Here is a 19,734-nt window from a genome sequence, read left to right as displayed (position 1 = left end):
GAGTATTGAGGCCTAAACTAACAAGGCCAAAGGTAAAGAAGCAATCACAGTACACTCATGACAACAGCGATGGGGCAGGGTGCCTCTTGCGCCCTAGCCATCAGACACTTTTTATTAACAATTTTTAAAGATTTATTTATTTGTTAGAAAGGCAGAGTGATGGAAAGGAGAGGCAGAGAGAGAAATCTTGCAATTATTGATTCATTCCTCAACTGCTTTCCTAGGCACATTACCAGAGTGCTTGATTGGAAATGGAACAGCCAGGACTTGAACTAGTGAGCAATACTGGATGCCAGTATTACAGGCAATGACTGAACCCACTGGACCACAGCGTTAGCCGTCTAAATTTTATATTTTGGATTAGCTTTAGGTTTATAGAAAAATTGAGCTTAAAGTTTTCATATACCTTCTATTCTTCCTGCTCACCCAAATTTATTCTATTATTAATATCTTGCATTAATAAATCAGTGTTGGCACACCATTATTAACCCATTTATTGTGTATATATGACACAATCATCGTGTCATACTCTCCACAAGTTTTTCACAGACATGGAATGTCACATATCCACCATGATAATACCATACAGAGTTTTACTGCCCGAAAAGTCCACTTGAGCCCCACAAGTGATTTTTGTGAAATTAAAACTTAGACATAAAAGGACCAAATTTCCCCTGACACTGAGCTACCTGAGACTGACTTTCTGAACCATTGTGAATTGATCTAAACAGTCACTTTATGAATCCTCAATCCTTAAAAGTTTTCACTAGTACCATTCTCATGCCATCAACTTCTAGTCTAGAAATTTGATAATGTTATTTTTTTAAAGCAGGCAATTAAAGAGTCTTGCAGGGAAAGTAACATGTTTATTACAGACTGCAATTGATCAGAAGAAAAATTACATGGTTCATAAAGTTTCTCTCATTGGAACTTCTTTTCCTTCCATGAATCTTTCTGTTAAAAAGAGAGAAGGGAAGATAGAATTAGATTACGTTGGTGTTCCTTCCCTCTGCTACTTTGGATACCCAAGGCCCTGAAACAGATCTAAGAGTGCACTTCTAACTAGAATATGCAAAGCAGCCAGCTCTTGGAACAAAGAAAAGAGTTGATAGGCAACTGCAGGAAGAGATACCTGGGTCTGGAAAATGGAAGCAGAGCCCTAGAAAGAAAGTTTAAGTTTCAGGAAGGTGGGAACCAGAAAGACTGAGGAAAACTTACAGTCTGCTGCTAGGAGTAAGTCTGATTTAAGGAGGAAGTTATGATGTGATGGTGGGAAGGAAGGAAACAATAAAATCATTAAAGGTATAGGCAGTCATCTGCAGATGAAAATACTCATCCATCCATCCATCCATCCATCCATCCATCCAACCACATATCCATCCATCCATCCAATCAAAGATCCATCATCATCCACCTATCTGCCCATCTGCCCATAGGTTTATCCATTCCAATCACCAGGTATGTATTCAGAGATTATTGGGGGATCATAATGCACAACCTCAACTTTAAAAATATCATAACTAGTGAAGAGGGCAGTAGTGTTTGGAATACAGCACACTAAATACAACTCCAAGAATGCCTATGTGCAGGAAATGGTAAGTGAAAAGGTTTCTGGAGGAGACACATAGGCTATCCTCCGGATAAACTCAGGGATGGGGGCAAATTGCATTACAGAATTAGGGTCCTGGGAATACATGTGAGACCCAAATTACAGGAAGGTGGAAATAGTCAGCTTTTGGAATCTCACCCCTGTGAACCAACAGACAGAAGAAAGCTTTGAAGCTGAAAGCCAGATAGGACCCAGACCACACACCACATTATTGAAAGAAGTAGATGCTGTCCAACCCCCAGATGAACAGGGATGTTGAGTTGGTAAGAACTGGTGTCAAGGTGATGGTGGACAGGTTCAAGATGAAATCACCAGGAAAACATGAGTACTGAATGTATCAGGCTGGCAAGGATAAAGCCAGACAGAAGCAGACAGCATGGCGAAAGGCTGGGAAACACTGCAGAGGAAAGCAGAAGATAGTGACCAATCAGATGATGGGTAGGGGGGCAGGCAGAGAATCCATCTCAAGCTAGGACAACTGGGAAATGAGTTGAATGCAGGATGAGACTTGGGTTTCCAAGGAAAGGATGGCTTTGAGCATGGTGTGGAATACCTGGATGGAGGTGTCTAACCTGCCATTGTTTACTCAAGCCTGGAGCTCAGCTTAGAAGGACAGTCTGGAAATAGAAGTTAGAATAATCCTTGGGTAGGTGAGCATAGAAACCCTGGTGGCGCATGAAATGGCCCAGAAGAAGGGCAGTGAGCAGAGGGAGAGACAGACTTGGAATCCTGGGGAACATCATATTTGAGAGGCAGCAGGAAGAAGAGGGATCCATGACGCATAGGACAATGTTGGCTGCAGAGAAGAACTGAGGGGGGAACCAAAATCCAAAATCTCAGAAGTCAGAGGATTTCAAGAAAGTGTGGTCATCAACATCCCAGGCAGCTATGATGTTCCGCAAGCAAAAGGATGGATGCAGAGGGTTGGGAAGGTAATGGAAAGGCAAGCACTCTGTGGGGAAGGTGCTGGGGGCCCTAACTGCAGACAAGATAAGAAGGGAGCACAAAAGATTAAAGAGATTCTAGGGAACCACCTTGCAACTGATCCTCGCTATGCACGGACTCCGTATTTGTGATGTCACCTGCTCACTCATCTTTATTTGCAACCACCCATTCTCAGACATGCACAAAGTGGTGAAGAATTTCAAAAATCGCTTTGCCCATTTTTTCTTTTGTTTGTAGATGATGTCACTGCTTAAAATGAGCCCTCAAGTGCTTTGTCTCCCAGTGTTCTGAATACAAGGTGGTGCTCCTGCCTGTGGAAGAAGTGTGCAAGATCAGTTTCACGCAGCTCCAGGTCAGCTGGTCAACAACCTCTGTGAGAGAGAGCATCTAAACAAAACCACGAGGCAAACAAGGCTACACGCAAATCCATCACTCTATCCTCAAACATTGTATTTCACTAGCCAATGTTCTGTGTTAAATGTTGTCTACCATTCTGAAGGAATCCCAGAAAGGTGTTTAGTACATTACAGAAATGATGACTCAGCTCCTATTTTATTCTGTGGATTGAGCCAGGCTCTGGGGATTCCATGATGAATGAGTCGAGGCTCCCACCCTCAAGGAATGCCCATGATTTGAAAATACTAACCTTGCTTTCAATCAGGCTTTCATTTGTTCATTCTTTCTTCCTAATCTGTTGGATTACATTAGATCCTATTTTTATCATTCTGAAACTTACCAAGGATAATGTTATCAATCACTTCATTTGTATAGACATATTATTAGTAACATGTTTACTTCTTAATAAACCAAAACAATTAATAAAAAATAACAGGGGAATGCAGCCTTGATGAATAGATGGTCTTCTAAGAACAAAAACAAGTAAACAGTAATAAACCTTAGAGAGGACTGGGCTGGCAGGGAGCTAAGGAGCTGGGTCAAGATTGCAGGTGTCAGAGATGGCTCACAACTGTGTCAGATGAGCCCAAACCCACCAGATGGGCTCCATCATTGTCCCTCTGCTTCCTGGCCTCCCTTACAGCATCTAGCATGTCAGAGCTAGACACATGCCTGGCTCAAGGCCATTGGAAAGTAAGAACATGACCAGCACGGCCATCAAAGCCAACGTTGTGGCCAGGGCTGCAGCGTTTGGCTGTTAGTTTGTGCTGCCCTTAAACCGACATGCTGTCAGCAATCACCCACTTTACTGAAATCAACAGCAATGATACAGATAAATCTATATCTCATAGATAGATACATACATACACACATACATACCCAATTGCCTGATTTCATTCATAGACAAAACCTAGCCAAAACACTTAGAACTGCCCTTGTTGGCCCCATGTGGAGGCTCTGAAAAGCAAAAGGGATGAATTCATTTCTTCCTAATGAGTGGTTGCCTTGATCTCAGTATAAAGCTGGTTTTTATTTTTAGAGCAGTATACCATAGATTAAAAAGAAACCCTACCATTTTCATTTTCCATCTAAGGTGGCCTCTGGTAAATCTTCCTCCTACTTTAGTAAAATATCAGTTGACTTTTTAAAAATTCCAGTGGTTAAACATTAATTACGCCAAGCTGGGCTGCTTTTTGGTAAAAGAATCATGGGAACCCACCACGTATATGTACATCAAGGACATATTTTTGGGTGTGCCTGGCTCTGGGGAGGGCACTGGGTGGCAACGGCTGAGGACATCCTTGAAGCCAGCCTGGGAAAGTCAGGCGGGCAGAGAGGCCCTGTGCTGAGGCTCCATGGACATGCAGAAAGGACATCATCTGTGATGTAGCAGAGGTGGTCTATAACATCAACGTCCACCTGCAAAGGGAGTGACAGCTGGGCTGAGAAGGTGATGCTGCCAGTCACAACACAGAAGCTTTACTGGAAGTCAGGTGAATTTCAGGGGCTCACAGGACACCCCTGGCAGCTGCTGCCAGTGGGCAGCTGACACAGGGCCTGGATATCAGAAAATAATGTTGTAAAAGAGCCACATTTGGGGAAACACGTCTGTGAGGCCTGAAGTTCAGCAAGTAGAAAGGCTGACAGTAACTTGCAGAATATGGAAAGGACTGGGCCAAAGAGTTAATACAAATAATCACTAATATTTAAATTACTGCTCAAGAAATTGGGGCTCCACCATATTACAGTGGGGAGATTGAGACAGCAGTAGGGAGATTGAGGCAGCTTTGATAGACCACAATGCCTACCAGGGTAGGCAGGCTGGAGCGAGGCAGCAACTGAGATGGGTGACCCTGACTCAAAGGAAGAGCGTGTTCAATTGTTTTATTGTTTGCTGCTTGGTCTTAAGCAGAGAAAATTAAGCACATCTGTGACAACAGATGTAAGTGCTCTGGGTGGGCACTGAGGAGGAGTGAGTTGGGAAAGTCAGCTGAGGAGCAGGATCCAGGAAGAGGCAAGAGAAGGCATGGAAGCAAGGGTGGGAGTTGAACAGCATGGGACAGATGGTGGTCAGCAGGTTGAAGGCGTCCCTTCCAAGTAGGAAACAAGGATGCCCCCTTACCTCAAGACCATCACTCAAAGGCAGTACGGATTCTTGGTCTGCGCTGGTAGTTCAGGTATCTTCCAGGAGAGAAACTCCTTCTCACAACATCTAAGGATGGAAAGGGGAAGCAGAGGCTCTGCCAGTGTCATCAAGATCCAATACTGCGTGGGTTGTGTGACCACAGATTAGTGAGGACAGTGCTCAGGGCAGCCTGAACCCACACCTCCAAGGCAAGGCCCAAGGCTGCCATGACCCCATCTGCCCTGGCAGAGCTCTCCCAGGCCCCCGTGTTACAGCTAGGACCTGGGTTTAGGTCTTCCTCCTCAGAATCTCCACACGTGGTCTGTCTCAGCTACAACTGCAACAGGGGTTGTAACATTGATCATTCCACCCGCTGGTCCTCTGTGGGATCTGCCCCATAACAGGCGCTCACATTTGTTGAGCTTAGTTGAAGGAGCATGTTGGAAGCCATCTCCAAGATGACAGAACATCTCTGTCCATGGTCCTCTCAACTCTCAAAATATTTTCAGAATTTGGCTTAGAAATAACTTCTGAGTCATATAAAGGCTGGCAATTATAGCCATACAGTATAAATTTCCTCCTATATGGATTTTTCCAAAGCCATAACCAGTCTCCCAAGATGGCATTCACATCTGGGAAGAGCCCCACCTTCATCAGCCCACAGCTGGTCTGTGTGACTGACAAAACAGAGATGTGATGGCATCGCCCTCCTTAAGCAGCCAGGACACACTGGCAATAACAAAGTGCTCAAGTACCTTACATGATCTTGCATATAACTTATCTGTCATTCTTCCATACACAAAGAAACTTAGAAACTTTGTGGAAAATGGAATTAAAAGATAGGCTTGCACTCATTCAACATTTAAAAAAATGCATACAAAGCTTTCTCGTGAATACCTTTCCCACAAACATTTGGAGACCTCACTGTATCTGCATCATCTCTGAAGACTCATCACCCTTAATACGAGGTAATGTTACATAAATACTTGCTGTGCTGTGTTGTTTAGGGAATCGGGACAAGTTAAAGAAAGTCTATATATGTTCACTGCAGGTGCAATTCATTTCTCACGTATTTTCAATCAGCCTTTGGTTGAAGTCTTCACTGCAGAATCCTTGGCTACGGAGGAATGATCGCCTGATTTCCAAGGTTAAAGAGACTGTGCTTTCTGCCTTGAGTGCTTCCTTGCCTGTTCATTCTTGCTCTCCCCCTCCCCTTGTGTGTGTGTGTGTGTGTGTGTGTGTGTGTGTGTGTGTGTGTGTGTGTCCCTAACCCACTCCTTTTCTGTTTGTCATTTTCAGGGATCTTTGTCTCTGGAGAAATTCACACCACCCCATGGAAGGCTCATGTAGGAAAACCCTAAACAGTGAAGTCTAAGAATCCACAACCATGTGGGTGAGCTTGGCAGCGGGCCCTTCCGTCTGTTTCCCATGGGATCACAGCCTCAGCGAGCATCTTACCTGTAACAACTTTACAGACCAAACTACCACTGGTTTCTTGATGCTCACAGAGAATCCATGATTGGTTTAAGCTGCTACATTCTAAGTATAACTTAATCAGTGTAATAAAAAAATTCAGTGCTTCCAGGTTGGTCACTGAGCTAATTCTTCAGATTTGTTTCCAAAGTCAAACCAAGATGACCACCAGTATAGGCCGTGGATTCTGACGGCAAATCCAAAACGAGCGTTCAACTAGAAACATTCGCAGCAGAAATCACGCTGTTGCAATAACTACATTCTTCCCAAGTACTCAGTTGGAAAGAGGTAGCAAATGTAGGCATAGTTATTGCATTGTTTCACTCTAGCCACATGAGGTAAGCCCCAATACTTTTCATAAACTGGAGCATGTCTAATGAAGATGGGATACTGATCCTAATGAAATCTATGAATGTCTGTGTTTTTCACTCTAATGAACTGCTTTGAACATGGAGCAGAGTTCACACCAATTCTAGAAAGCACAGGTGCCAGAGCCTCTCGGCTCTCTTAAGTCCTGTCTGCTGTGCTCTGCCTTTGGCAAAGTTCTTGTGGGTAGCGTCAGCTTAAGCAAGTCACAGAGACTCACTGAACTTCGCTTTGCTTCCTGAGGAAATGAGAAAAGGCACAGAGCTGCCTCACAGGGTGGACACAGGAGGAGAAAATGGCATTAAGCAATTAGTACAAGGCAAGCATTTGTGTGTTTCCATTAGTGCTATGAGTCATCTCCCATTGCTTCATCCATTCAGGCAGGCAGTGCATCTGTTACAAAGCTCTGCTAAAGAGAAAAGGGCAGAATGGGTCTGCTCAGAGCAAGGACTGATCAATAACCCACTAACTAGTAACCCACTGGCTAGTAACCCACTAAGAAATTTGGTAGAGTACAGAAAAGATGAACTCATTAGTATGGGCTGCACAGGAAGTACTCACAGTGGGGTAGAAGACAAATAATGCTGATTTTCTGAGCAGGATTTAATCCCTGTGCTTCTAGTCACTCTAAAGTGAGTTGGTACCTCCAGGCTCCCATTTCATTGGCTTGTTAAGTGGGGTCTCTTATTACTATTTTTTTCACTGTCACCTACAATGTTTCATATTCTGGAGACTTGAGCTATCAACCTCAGCAATAGTGTGGGCTGCCCAGACCAGGGTGTGATGATATGCACAGAAAGAGACAGACCACTTACCAAGTGAGCGATCATAAAAGTGCTCATTTCTGGGGTCCTCGCGAGTCAGACCTGGAACACAACAACAGTCACAAGACAAGAGGCTCAAGCCCAGCCCTAGAACATTCTGTGATAGTATCCTGATGCCACAAATGGTCTCCAGCTCTAGAACATTCTGTAGTATTATCTTGATGCCACGAATGGTCTTTATAAATGAAGAAGCAATGGGACTATAGGGTGACACCACCATCAATACCAGTAAGACAAAGTCTCAAGGATACTTGACTCATAGGACAACCACCCAATCCTACCTCAAGCCATAACAGGGAACAGAAGGAGGACATTTGTCCTCCTACCAAGACACTCAAAGGGATGGTCCACTACAGGCACACTGGGGGATAGCAAAGGCCAGTCCCAACCAGTCAGGTGTAGTCTGATCCTGATTCTCCCAGCTATATATTATCACGCCCCTGGCCCCTATGACTTAAGCAATACACCCGGGATGAAACACACATGTCTAAATTAGGGAACCCTCTTACGGGGAAAACCAACACTGGCCCTGTGCATTTGATGGAAAAGTTAGGGTCACCAAATGGACTCAGGTACTGAAAAGCTCCACATAATACAAAGCAGCATGAGATTAGTAGAAGTATTATCAATATCAAATGATATGGAAGAGTCAAAAGTGAAATAAAATGTGGATTTCTGAAATTACCGTATTTAAAGGCTATCTTTAGATATTCCTAGAGTTAAGTAACTCATTAGAAAAAGCTTCAAAACAAAGTTATTTCAAGAAAAAACATAACAAGAACACAGCTTACCAAGTGGATGTTCATTTCTCCACCTATTGGCTCTCAACACATCTCCAAAAATCATCTAAGGAGTGGAGGCACCAGCGTGTATCAGCATGTGAAAGGGGGAAAAAAAAGTGAATATTACGTAGAGGACTCAGAAGCAGAATTCCTTTTTTAATGACATAATGTATTGAACCAGAAAACTCAATAACAAACATTCACAGTTAAGAAAGTGCAGGAAAGAGCAACTGACATGAAATTGAAGTCAACTCCATGGTTTTCAGGGAACTCCACATGTGCTCCCAGATACCGTGGTCAGAAACTGTTACATGAGCTTACAGACACACAAAACTTTAGTCTGGAATTGAGGTCTCCGTGACAGCGTCCGTAAAAGATGTCATGAAACTACTGCAATTTCCCAAACTGTCGCAAAGCAAAGTGACTGCTGGCTGCTTAGATGAGGGACAGAGAATGAAGGCTGAGCCTGAATGGCAGACCCAGAGCCAGGCCTGCCACAGGGAAACCCAATGCCAGGCTGACTTCCATGGTCTGAGCCTCTGGAACTGCATTAGGCAGCCATGGAGCTGCCTTCGCTACACCTGTCCCAGCCTGGAGGAAGACTCCACCTGTTAGAGTCCTCCTCAGAAGGAAAAGTGCGTGCCCAAGGTGCCAGCATCCCACCTAGGTGCTGGTTCCAGTCCCTGCTGCTCTGCTTGCTACCCAACTCTCCGCTAATATTCCTGGGAAAACAACAGAAAATGGTCCTCGTCCTCGGCTCCCTCTCCTGCATGGGAGATCTAGACAAAGTTTCTGGCTCTAAATTAAAAAGAAAAAAAAAAACTAGGAAGAAGAAGCAAAAAAGCAATCACAGTCATCATGAAAATCTGCAAAAATACCAATCTTAGCAGTGCAGTAGATATACACAGAGGAAGAGAAGAAAAATAAAATAACAATGTATGTTTATTTTTTCTGGATTTCATTTGCTGTATATTTAGTCAAGGGTCTTTCCAACTGTATTAATTAGGTGTATGGTTCAGTCCTATTTTTTTTAATTCACTAGGTTTTGATAGCAGAGTTACATTGATCCCTTAAAATTACTTTGGAAATACTGATCCTTTTGTATTTTTTTTTTGAAAGAACATATTATTGTACTATCATGCACTTTTCAAGAGTTTGGTGGAATAGATCAGTGAATCAGTGAGCCACCCAGGCCTTTATCTATGGAGAGGATTTTTTGATTAATTTAACTTCTTACATACATGTGAGGCTATTGAAAAACTTTTTCATTTCACGCCAGTTTCCTGAACTTGCTTTTTGAAGAAATACACCCTCTTTACATAAGTTGCCAAAATTGTTGGTGTAAAATGTTCCGTTCTCTTAAACATCTGAATCAGAGCTGTGCTGTGACCCAGTATCCCATTACTGACGTACTTGTGTATGTACTGGAACATAAATCAGGGTACCAAGGGGAGAGCAACACTCCCGTGCTTATTGCATTGCTACTCCCGATAGCCAAGAGTTGGGATCAACCAGGGCTAATCAACAGTTAAAGAGATCAAGAAAGTGTGTGTGTGTGTGTGTGTGTGTGTGTGTGTGTGTGTGTGTGTAGCTGTGAAGATTCAACTTGGGATTGTTCCATCCCATCTTGGAGTACCTGGCTGTGACCCCAGCTGGACCCCTGCCACCCCCACCAGGTCTGGCCCAACCCAGCCCTGACTGTTATGGACCTTTGGGGAACAGACCAGTAGATGGAGATCGTTGTCTGTGCTTTACTTTCTGTCCCTCTGTCTTTCAAGCAAACAAAAATTCACTAAAACCAGCATCTAACATGTATAAAATACCACATGTACTCAGCAAATAGGTGTCATTTTAAAATAAACATGTAACTTGTATGCAGAAAGGTATGAAAAGAGGTATATGAGCCTGTGGACTAGGACAAAGAAAATGATGCAGGACATTTGTCTAGTGCTAGAGAGAGCTGCGTCCTTTCCCACCTGTGTTCAGAAGGTGGAGATCCAAGGTGGGTTGGGGCTTCACTCTCTGCTGCCTTGACAAGACTTGGGAGGTAGGGAGAATGCAGAAGAGCAGGCAGGGAGCAGATAACGAGACCTGGACGTGCAGTTAGAACACTACGAAATGTGTGGATTGCATAAACAATCAGTAAACCTCTCCAAGACAGAAGAGGGGTTAAATGAGGAGATCAATCATTGAATTAGTTTCAGTGGTGCTAAAGGTCATAGAAGGAACTAGAATCTATTTTCCCCAATGTTTTCTACCCAGTCTTAGCCCCATGTAGCCTTCTCTCACCTGCTCTGCTCCTTCTTATTGCTGTGTAGTCACTTGTACCTGCCTGGCATCCATTCCTCACCCGGCTCAGCCACTCTCCACTCATAACCTCTCAAAAGCCCCACTATCATTAAGATAAAGCCAAGCATCCCTGACGTGACCCATAAGGCCTGTCTCATGCGGGAGGCTCCTCTCCAACCCGACCTTGTGTCTCTCCCCACTGCATTTTGCTTTTCAAGGCTTAATATGCCAGCTTCTCTCACATTTCCCAAATGATTTCCAGCACGCCTGACAGTTCCTTTTTACTCTGTCCCCAACACCCTTTCTCCCCACCTCCCATTCTTGGTTGGCAGGTCAGTTCTCCAGGTTAGCTCTCACTTCTCTACCAACGTGGTATCTATTGTCCTCCTCCTGTGGCCCCCAACACTGGTCCCATGAGTAGTCAGGGTACAAGATTCTCTCTTAGGGCTGTGCTTGTCTTGCTGCCCACTGCTTTCTCCCCTTGGAAATCACAAAATAAATCCTAGAACACTCTTGCAAGGTGATGCACTGGGTCATTGCGATACCTGGGCTCAGTGTGTGATAAGTCTGACTCACTTCCCAGACTTGTCGGCAGAGCGTATAAAAAGGAGGCCCAGGGCATTTGCCCCAGTGTCCCTAAAAGATCCTTGAGCAATGGCTCCACGGCAGCTCAAAAATCCCTTGGAAATTGGCCCTCTAAAGTTTGTGTGAGCTCAACTCATGAAGTTTTGCTCAACTAAGATTTACAGAGAAAATGTTAGCACCCTGCACAGCAAAGGAACCATCCCTCACAACACCTCCTCCTCAGAGTTCTTTGGTCACTGATATCATTACTCTCTAATTCTGAGATGAACTTGCACACAAGATAGTTGGAGTGTGTGTATATTAATACTACAAAAACATAATTGGATATAATTATTGAAGTCAAAACCTTATATTCTTTTAATGTTGTTTCCACTAGAGAATGAAATTTTGAATAATTGAATAAAAATGTTGGAGGAATTCACTGCAAAATAATACAGATTTTTTAAATCTTATTGTTATTCTAATACAAATGAATTGGTACTAAAAAGTACATTTTCCCCTAGTTAAAAATCAAGAGATTTTGTGTATTGTATACTTGATTATTGCTTCTCCATTGTATCTGTATTCACTCACCAAATTTTTTTTATCAAGAAAAACTGTGTTGTATCAAAACATTATTCTAGATCGACAAAAACAAACACTCTATACCCTCAAGTATAGTCTAGCAAGGAGAGAAGTTAATAAATGTGCAATAGAATTTCAAGTTAGAAATATATTTCTCACCTCACAATATTGCTACAATATTGCTTCAATGTCATTTGAAAGTCAAGAAGGGTACTGTCATCACGGGCATCCATCAGATACCAGACACTGTCCATCAGCTTAAATACAGCATTCCTCAACAACCCTCAGACTGATGTTCCTCACCACACTTGACAAGGACTCTGAGGGTCATTAGTTAAATGGAGAGCAAGTACATTGACCGGGACTGCAGAACTGAGAGCCAGCCTGAAGCACTGGCCCAATCAAAATGATCCACTTCCTTCCCTCAAACTACAGTGCCAAGGAGCCACACACTTAGACCCAACACTTGGAGGATTTGTTAATTGTTTTTTGAGGACATGTCCCAAATCTTAAAGCAGAGTGGAGAGGCAGAAAAACAGACACACACACACACACACACACACACACACACACACACACACACACACACACACACGGCAGGGGAGGGAGGAGCAGAGAGAGACAGAGAAAGATACCAAAATACAGAGAGGTAGAGGGATAAACAGACAGCACGGAAAATAGGAAAAAAGATGTTGTTGGTATCCAATATATCCAAATTATCTTATCTAAGCATGGGTGATGATCCAGCTACCCTATCAAGCCATGCTGCATTTTAAAGACCCACAGAGATCCCCAAGAGCTGCTGTGTAAGACAAGACTGTGGCCATACCTCTTCACTGCTGTTGGAGTCGGAGAAGGAGGACCAATGGCAGCGAGCCCACACGTCCTGCACCTCTTCTCCGGACATCTGCACTGTGCTTCTGCATGTGACTGTTGGCTGGGAAGGAAGACAGTGAGTTACAGCTCTCGGGATTCACAGAGCGAACCTCTGTGAAATAAACCAAGCAATGGTGAAGGAGTTGACAAAGTAATCCAGAAAGGAACAATTCACATGAGCATTTCAATTTTCCCAAATGAAAATGTCTCAGGATGGAATTAGAAAGAAATGAAATACTTGGATGCTGCTTGGGTGTTTGATATGCTATAAATTTCTCAGAGAAGCAAACGTTCCTTTCATGGACAGTGAGGGATGTCTTAGGTCCATGCCAACAGCACCAACTCTTGGCACTCAGACACTGTGTTTGGGATCTTTTGTAAGTCACAGTAAAAAGTTTCATGAGACAAATAACTAAGCAATTAACAACAGGAGCCTAAGGATCTGTATGCCTGAACGCAAATATTTCAGAAAGCATATTTGGGGCTGAGAGTTGTGTTGTCCTGTTCAGATGGTATTCCTGCTGATGAGGTTGATTTAGTGTGGTCATTTGTAACGGACAAAAGGAAATGAAAAGGACTGTGGAATGTTCCCAGTCTCACAGACCCAGAGCCGAGTCGAGGAGGTATATTGCACACGGCCAGTAGCAGGAGAAGCTGCCTGAGCCAACACCACAGCTGATGACTGATATCCATCTACCGCAGCATTTGAAATGTGTGGGGATTTGATTTGCTGTTGGCCTCTCTGTATGCACTTTACCTAACTTCATCACCATTTTAAAAGTAGGGGTTAATTTATTACAATCCCTCAGGAGCATGATCCCTCTGCAGCTCATAAGCTCAAGTTTACAGTAGCCAGTTCACACTGTCCTCACCAGGGAGCCCAGACTGGACAGTGGAGTGGCCAGACGCCAGCCAGGATGTATCCAAGCTCTCTGTGGCACTCCAAATCTGCTCCAGGTCACAGAAGAACCAAGGCCATGTCCTACATTATTTTCTGGAGTCAAACTTTTCCCCCATCATGCTCACCACATAGTAGCCCCTTTGGAAGGCACATGAAGAAGGATCTTCTCCAGAATCTGCCCTGCATGTAGTTTCTCGAATGCTGAATTCCAAATTCATGATCACATTGTCCTCGTCCAAGGCATTGACCTTCACAAAAACAATAGATGTGTTTGTGAAGTTGCTGATCCTAGAAACGACTCCCTTCACCCATGGTAAAGCAGGCTCACCCACCACGAAAGCCACGATTTGCCAAGTCATCAGTGGAACTAGAACTTGTTGTCCTAATAACAGCATCCAATGATTCACTTTCACAATGGGTCCTCATCATCTGTGAATCCCAAGTTTGTGAACGTGTCTGCTCACAAAAGGTTAGCTGTAGCCCCAATTCGATAGTTACAACCCCTTTCAGGCATTCACAGACATGTACAGAGTGGAAAGTTGAATCTTCCAAAATGCATGCTGAGCAGGACAGACACCCCCTTCTGCCTCAGCCCCTCAAACATTAAACACGCGTACTTCCTGCGGCCTGCTCAGTGCTACAGCTTGTGCCTATAATTTATTGGCAGTAATTTATCATCACTTTAAATAGCCCCCCAAGCTACTGCTGAAGAGCTGTCCAATGTCCCTCTGAGTCCAAAGTGTGTCACACACCTTAGAGAGAAAATGTGTGTCAGACAAGCTCTGTTTAGATGTAAGTCACAGTGTCTTCAGCGGCAGCCTCAAAGTTAATGAATCAACAGTGTGTGTAAATAAGGTGGCATATTCACACCAGAACTCAAGCAACAAGATTATGTATTGATGGGTTGGCTAATATGGTGTCACTCAAGGCCTGCATAAACCTAGCCCTGTATTTCCTCTAGAAGCAACGATTCTGTACTTATGAATCCAGTATTTATAGTGATTTTACATATAGCTATCACTGTAGGTAACCAAAATCAACTGCATGAAATTTGAAGAATGTTCTAGAATTTCTTAATTTCTGAAATAAGTCATCCAGCAGCAGATGCATCTCTATTGCACATAGGGTTATTCTGTCCTGGCTTCCTGCATCAGCAACTTGGATCTGTGAATGAATGTGTGTGATTTTTTTTAGTCCTTTCTGCCAAGGGTGTGATGCTGGAGGAATCTTTCAGACCTCCATGAGAAACCCTGGAAATTCTTTGGCCACAAAAGTCTTGTGATTCACTGAGAGTTAAGCTCCAAAGGCAGAAGGGACAAATACTATCCTGCCTAGGTTACAGAAGGAATGCCACTCAGGAAATGCAGCAAAGGAAGCTACCAAGATTATTTCAGATCAGTAAGGTACCCTGAAGAACAAAAGCAATAGGAACATGGTAACAGGAGTGGGAGGCAATGGCAATGGCAGTTACTTTAGAGAAAGTGCCACAGAACTCCTCCAGACCTGAAGGATGGAGAGGAGCCCGTTGTGCAAGGATGACACAGAACCAATGCATATATCACTTTCTAGGAGAGAATCAGGGACACCTGTTAGACAGAGTGTCTTCAAAAGTTTCACGTAAAGTCAGAGCATGAAAGTCCAGGAACAGGTTTCTGTTTTATTTTGTTCGTTTGTTTTTGTGTTTTGACTAAAACAAACCTCCTTATTCCATCAGTGCTTCTTTTGAGAGGAAGAGAGACACATAGCGAAGTAGAGATGGGTGGGGGGTGGGAAGAAAGAGAGAGACACACAGAGAGAGGACTCATCCATTCCCCACTCCCTAACCAGATCTCCCCAAGGCAGGAAGCACCCAGTTGCTCCCAGAGTCTGCACAAATAGGAAGCTGGAGCAGGAATCCAGAGCCAGGAATAGAATCCAGGAATCAACCCAGGTTGTCTGATGTAGAGACAGGGCAGGCATCTCATTTGCTGGGCCAGTGTCTACCCCATGAGTGCTTGAGACACCTTAGTCAGTAGCAAACTCAGATCTTCAGCTGCTTGATGAGTTTTCCAAAACCGAGTAGGAATTGACGAAGCAAACCATCCATGAAATAGAAAAGCCAGACTCTCCTCCCTAGGCCTGCTGTACCGAACCCAGAAACTCCCACATGTGCCTATCCATGACTTAAACACGTATTTCCTGTGGCAATATTCCTACAAGTGAAAGGGTGCAAGCAGAAGTGTAAAGTGTTTGTTTATAAATACACTTAACACATACTTCCAAATTGCTTTTCAAAGAGAATTTTTGTCAGGTTATTCTCTCTCAGGGAGCACTGGGAATTCCTTTTTTTATTCTGTCATTCTTCCTTTTCACTGTGTTAATTCTCTCTCTCTCTTTTTCTTTCTCCCCCCACCCCCAAAGCAAAAGGCCTAATGTTTCATAAATATTTCTTACTCTTTTTATTTCTTCCCTTCTGAATGGCTTCTATCCTCCATGCTGGAGAAGTAACCATTCCACTCTGTCCAATCTTTGCCTCCACGTCGTAACCTCATTTCTAGCAGATATATTTGGGACCATCTACAGAGCCTCTGACGAAGACACAATTGACACACATAGCACAAGCCCCAAAGTGAAATGCTTCTCAGAGGAAAGAAGTATCATCAAGGGGTTTGAAGGAAGGCTTCCTCTCACTGGGAAAATAGAATTTTCAAAGAGGCCGCAAAGGTAGCTTCAACAGTTTGAATGCAGCACAAAAGGCTGGTGAGTGGTAAGGACAAGCCAGCTTGTAGGCAAGAAAGGCAGAGAGGCAGCTCTCCTCCCTGTGCCCATCAAGGTTCCCACGATATATCTGGGTATGCTTATTTTTAAGGGTCTGTTGACTGGGTCTGGGGCCAAATGCCCAAATCAAGATGGCACACATGCTAGAGTGTGCCCTAGTGACCAATATCTCACACTAGCTCAACAACCCAGGCCAGATTTCCATAGTAACAGCATTCAGCTGCCTCAGGATTTAATGTTGAGCATTGCTTGTCTTCATGTGCTCTGGTATGCAATGAACTGCGAACTTTCTTCTGTGCTGAGCACTAACTAAACAACCAGGACATTAAAGCTGTCAACCTTGCCAGCTTGGCAAAGGGCATTGCGCAAGTGGGTCTGTTTAAATGCCAGTGGAAATTGATGTTTGCAACCCAAGACAAGTGCTGTGTAGTGAATGAGGCTCTCTGTTCTGACCCAGACCTCTTCCAGAAGAACTTCAACCATCAGCTTAGCAGCTGACCACACACACCTTGCAGGGTTTTCATACCTCCACAACATCCAGTGCAGGGACCCCACCCACACTACCCACGACCATCTGGGACTGGGGTGAGCATCTTAGTTAAAGCCTGGCTCATTGTATGTCAGCTGATTTGTTAAATAATGAAATAATAGAGACAAGCTACTTTACAGAGATAAAGTGGTCATGTAACTCCCAAAGTCAAAACAACATGGTGCAGGCTCTCGTGCTGGCCTCTTCAGCTGTATCACATCCCAGCAGATGGCCTTTCTGGTGAGCATCACAAGGCAAAAGACAGGGACAACACGCATCTGGGTGTTGGCCTAACTCTGTCCCTCTTACAAAAACATTTTAGTCATGGCGGCTCCAGCCTAACCGCCTTACCTAAAGCCAGCTCCTTCCCAAAGGCCCCTCTCTAATCGCCAGGGTCTGAGTCAACTTCCACTCACTTCATACCATCAACCCAGGGCTTTGGAGATTCAGCTCTTTCATGGATTTGGGGTAACAGATTGTGTCTGAACCATAGCTGACCCAATTGACAAAGACAGCTGGACCAATCTGATTAAATAACTTGGGACTTGTACTGAAGCAGTGTTTCTAGAAAGGGTTAAGATGAGTCTACTTTGTATTTGGAGATTGGGGTGAGGAAACCATGAGCTGTGTCCACCGAAGAGCTACAGAGGGAGTGAGCTGAGTGTGAGCTAAGGGGCGTCCAGGAGAGGCGGCTGAAGGGAGCCAGCAGGCCGGGGAAACCCCTAAGACAGAGATGCTCCCAGTCACGTCCCCATTCTTGTTGCTATGCAGCTCAGCTGCCTGCAGTTGTCATTCCTGAAAGCTGAAACTTCACAGTCCTCTTCTAGCTCCCACCTTGAACTGAATCCTCTGGAAGGCGCTTCTGCTTTACCTCCAGATGAGCCTCATTGCTGTCTAATAGCCAGTGAAATCCCCGAGGGACCAGGGAGGCACGTGCAGACTCGCTGCCCAGGGCTCCCATTCCCTTTCAGTCCTTGTGCCTGCCACAGGCTGGGCCATCAGCAGCACCCCACAGCCTCCTCGCACATTTCCCCAGCTTACAAAAAACAGAATATTAAATTGACAAAGGAAGGCAGATTTCCTGAGCTCAGAAGCCGATTTTTTTTTTTTTTTTTTTTTGCTATAGAGTTAGGAGTAGAATGGTTAAGTGGAGAAGCGAAACTGCCTCCTTTCAGTCAAGGGAGAAGTTCATCCCAAGATGCCCAAGGAGAACCCACAGAGACCTTGGCCACAGGGGCAAGGAAGCAAGGCAGCAGGAGTAAGCTGAGGGGCAGAAGAAAAATCAGCCCTTGAGAGCACCATGGCCAAAGCTGCAACCAATGCTTTTGTGCCCAAAAGAAAGCAAAGCAGCCTGGAAGAGTCACCTCTTTCGTGAAATTTCCTAAGTGGGGCTTCCGAAGAAACAAAAACGAAGAAAGTGGAGACAGGAAGGGCAGAGAACCCTCCAGCAAGCACTTACTCTTTTGAGTGAGCTTCTGAATGCCCGAAACAGGTAGGGACTCAGCGACTGGGAATTCACTTTTGCCACAGAGGCCCTGAGGGCTTCCTGCAAGGAGGCAGGGTCGTAGTCATACACAGGGAAACCTGGCAACACAAGCACAGGGTCACAGTCAGACAGGGCAGGAGCCTTCACTCAGGTGGCCCCAGGCCTTTACCTGAGCCCTTACCTGAGCAAGCCCAGTGGTCGGCCCCAAGAGCAAGCACGACCAGGATCTTCACCACCAGCCTGTCCATTGTAAGGAGAACAACCTTGATTCAGACTTGGGGAATTTGAGGATGACAGTTTTCCCCCAAGGAGTCACTTGCCTGGATGTAGCCCCACGGCTCTCTGACCGCAGGATCTGTAGCTCACCCAGAAACCGTTGATCCTGGGGTCAATGTTTGCTGCTGACTTTTCCTATGGAAAGCTTCCAGGGTGAGGCCACTTTTAAAGTTCATCCCTCATGTGGGGGGACTTCAGGCCACAGCAAAGGGCATCAGGAGGTTTAGGACTTCACCTACACGTGTTGTTGATCTTGTCTCTCAATTATTTTATTTTGAGATTTATTTGTATTGAAAAGTCAGATCTACAGAGAGGAAGAGAGACAGAGGAAAATGTTCCATGCCTCTGATTCACTCCTCAAGTTGACACAATGGCTGGAGCTGTGCCAATCCAAAGCCAGGAACCTGGAGCTTCTTTCCTGGTCTCCCACATGGGTGCAGGGTCCCAAGGCTGTGGGCCGACCTTGACTGCTTTCCCAGGTCACAGGCAGGGACCTGGATGGGAAGCGGGGCAGCTGGGACACAAACCTTTGCCCATATGGGATTCCAGTGTGTGTAAGTTAAGGACTTTAACCACTAGGGTACTGCACCGGGCCCCTTGTCTCTCATTTCTATCCACATGGGCTAGTGATTAGCTTTTTACATTTCATTCATTTGAGGCAAGAGATACAGTCTCATGCTCACCCGTTAACAGGTTCTCTAAGTGGTTGCCTGTTTAGTTCTCTCTCAAGACCTTGTTCTTGGCCACTTTAGAAAGTGGTGTGGGTATTTCAAGAGCTTTTTGGAAATTGTGACCACAAAGAAGAGAACTTGACATGAGGACACTAATGTCTGATCTGGAAAATGGGAGTGAAAAGCTGTGAATTACCACAGCTCTCTGCCCATGGATGTCTTTGAACATCACCTGTGTTACAGGCATTTGCCTGTTGGTGAAGCTCATGACAAAGAGCTG

General features: G+C 44.6%; 1 protein-coding gene across 1 annotated transcript; it reads right to left on the bottom strand.

Annotated features, from left to right (window-relative positions):
* Positions 1-850: 850 nt before the first annotated feature.
* On the bottom strand, positions 851-18,897 carry SPP2 (secreted phosphoprotein 2). The gene is made up of 8 exons (XM_040972478.1): positions 18,689-18,897; positions 18,481-18,605; positions 13,861-13,983; positions 12,788-12,895; positions 8,530-8,584; positions 7,730-7,780; positions 5,073-5,162; positions 851-954 (listed from the first exon to the last, which is right to left on the bottom strand). The coding sequence occupies exons 1-7, from the start codon at positions 18,753-18,755 to the stop codon at positions 5,083-5,085; spliced, it is 609 nt and encodes a 202-aa protein (XP_040828412.1). The 5' UTR covers positions 18,756-18,897; the 3' UTR covers positions 851-954; positions 5,073-5,082.
* Between the last annotated feature and the right edge of the window lie 837 nt (positions 18,898-19,734).

This window comes from Ochotona curzoniae, unplaced genomic scaffold (genome assembly GCF_017591425.1).
Source record: "Ochotona curzoniae isolate NIBS_2020 unplaced genomic scaffold, NIBS_Ocur_1.0 contig_2294, whole genome shotgun sequence".
Taxonomy (NCBI): domain Eukaryota; kingdom Metazoa; phylum Chordata; class Mammalia; order Lagomorpha; family Ochotonidae; genus Ochotona; species Ochotona curzoniae.
The sequence above is the reverse complement of the archived record's forward strand: the minus strand, read 5'-3'. Positions and strand labels throughout refer to the sequence as shown.

Coding starts and splice junctions, on each gene's coding strand:
- SPP2 (XM_040972478.1), bottom strand. CDS start 18,755: ATGGACAGGCTGGTGGTGAAGATCCTGGTCGTGCTTGCTCTTGGGGCC. Junction 18,606..18,688: donor CGACCACTGGGCTTGCTCAG/GTAAGGGCTCAG, acceptor TTGTGTTGCCAG/GTTTCCCTGTGTATGACTAC. Junction 13,984..18,480: donor TCAGAAGCTCACTCAAAAGA/GTAAGTGCTTGC, acceptor GTTTTTGTGAAG/GTCAATGCCTTGGACGAGGA.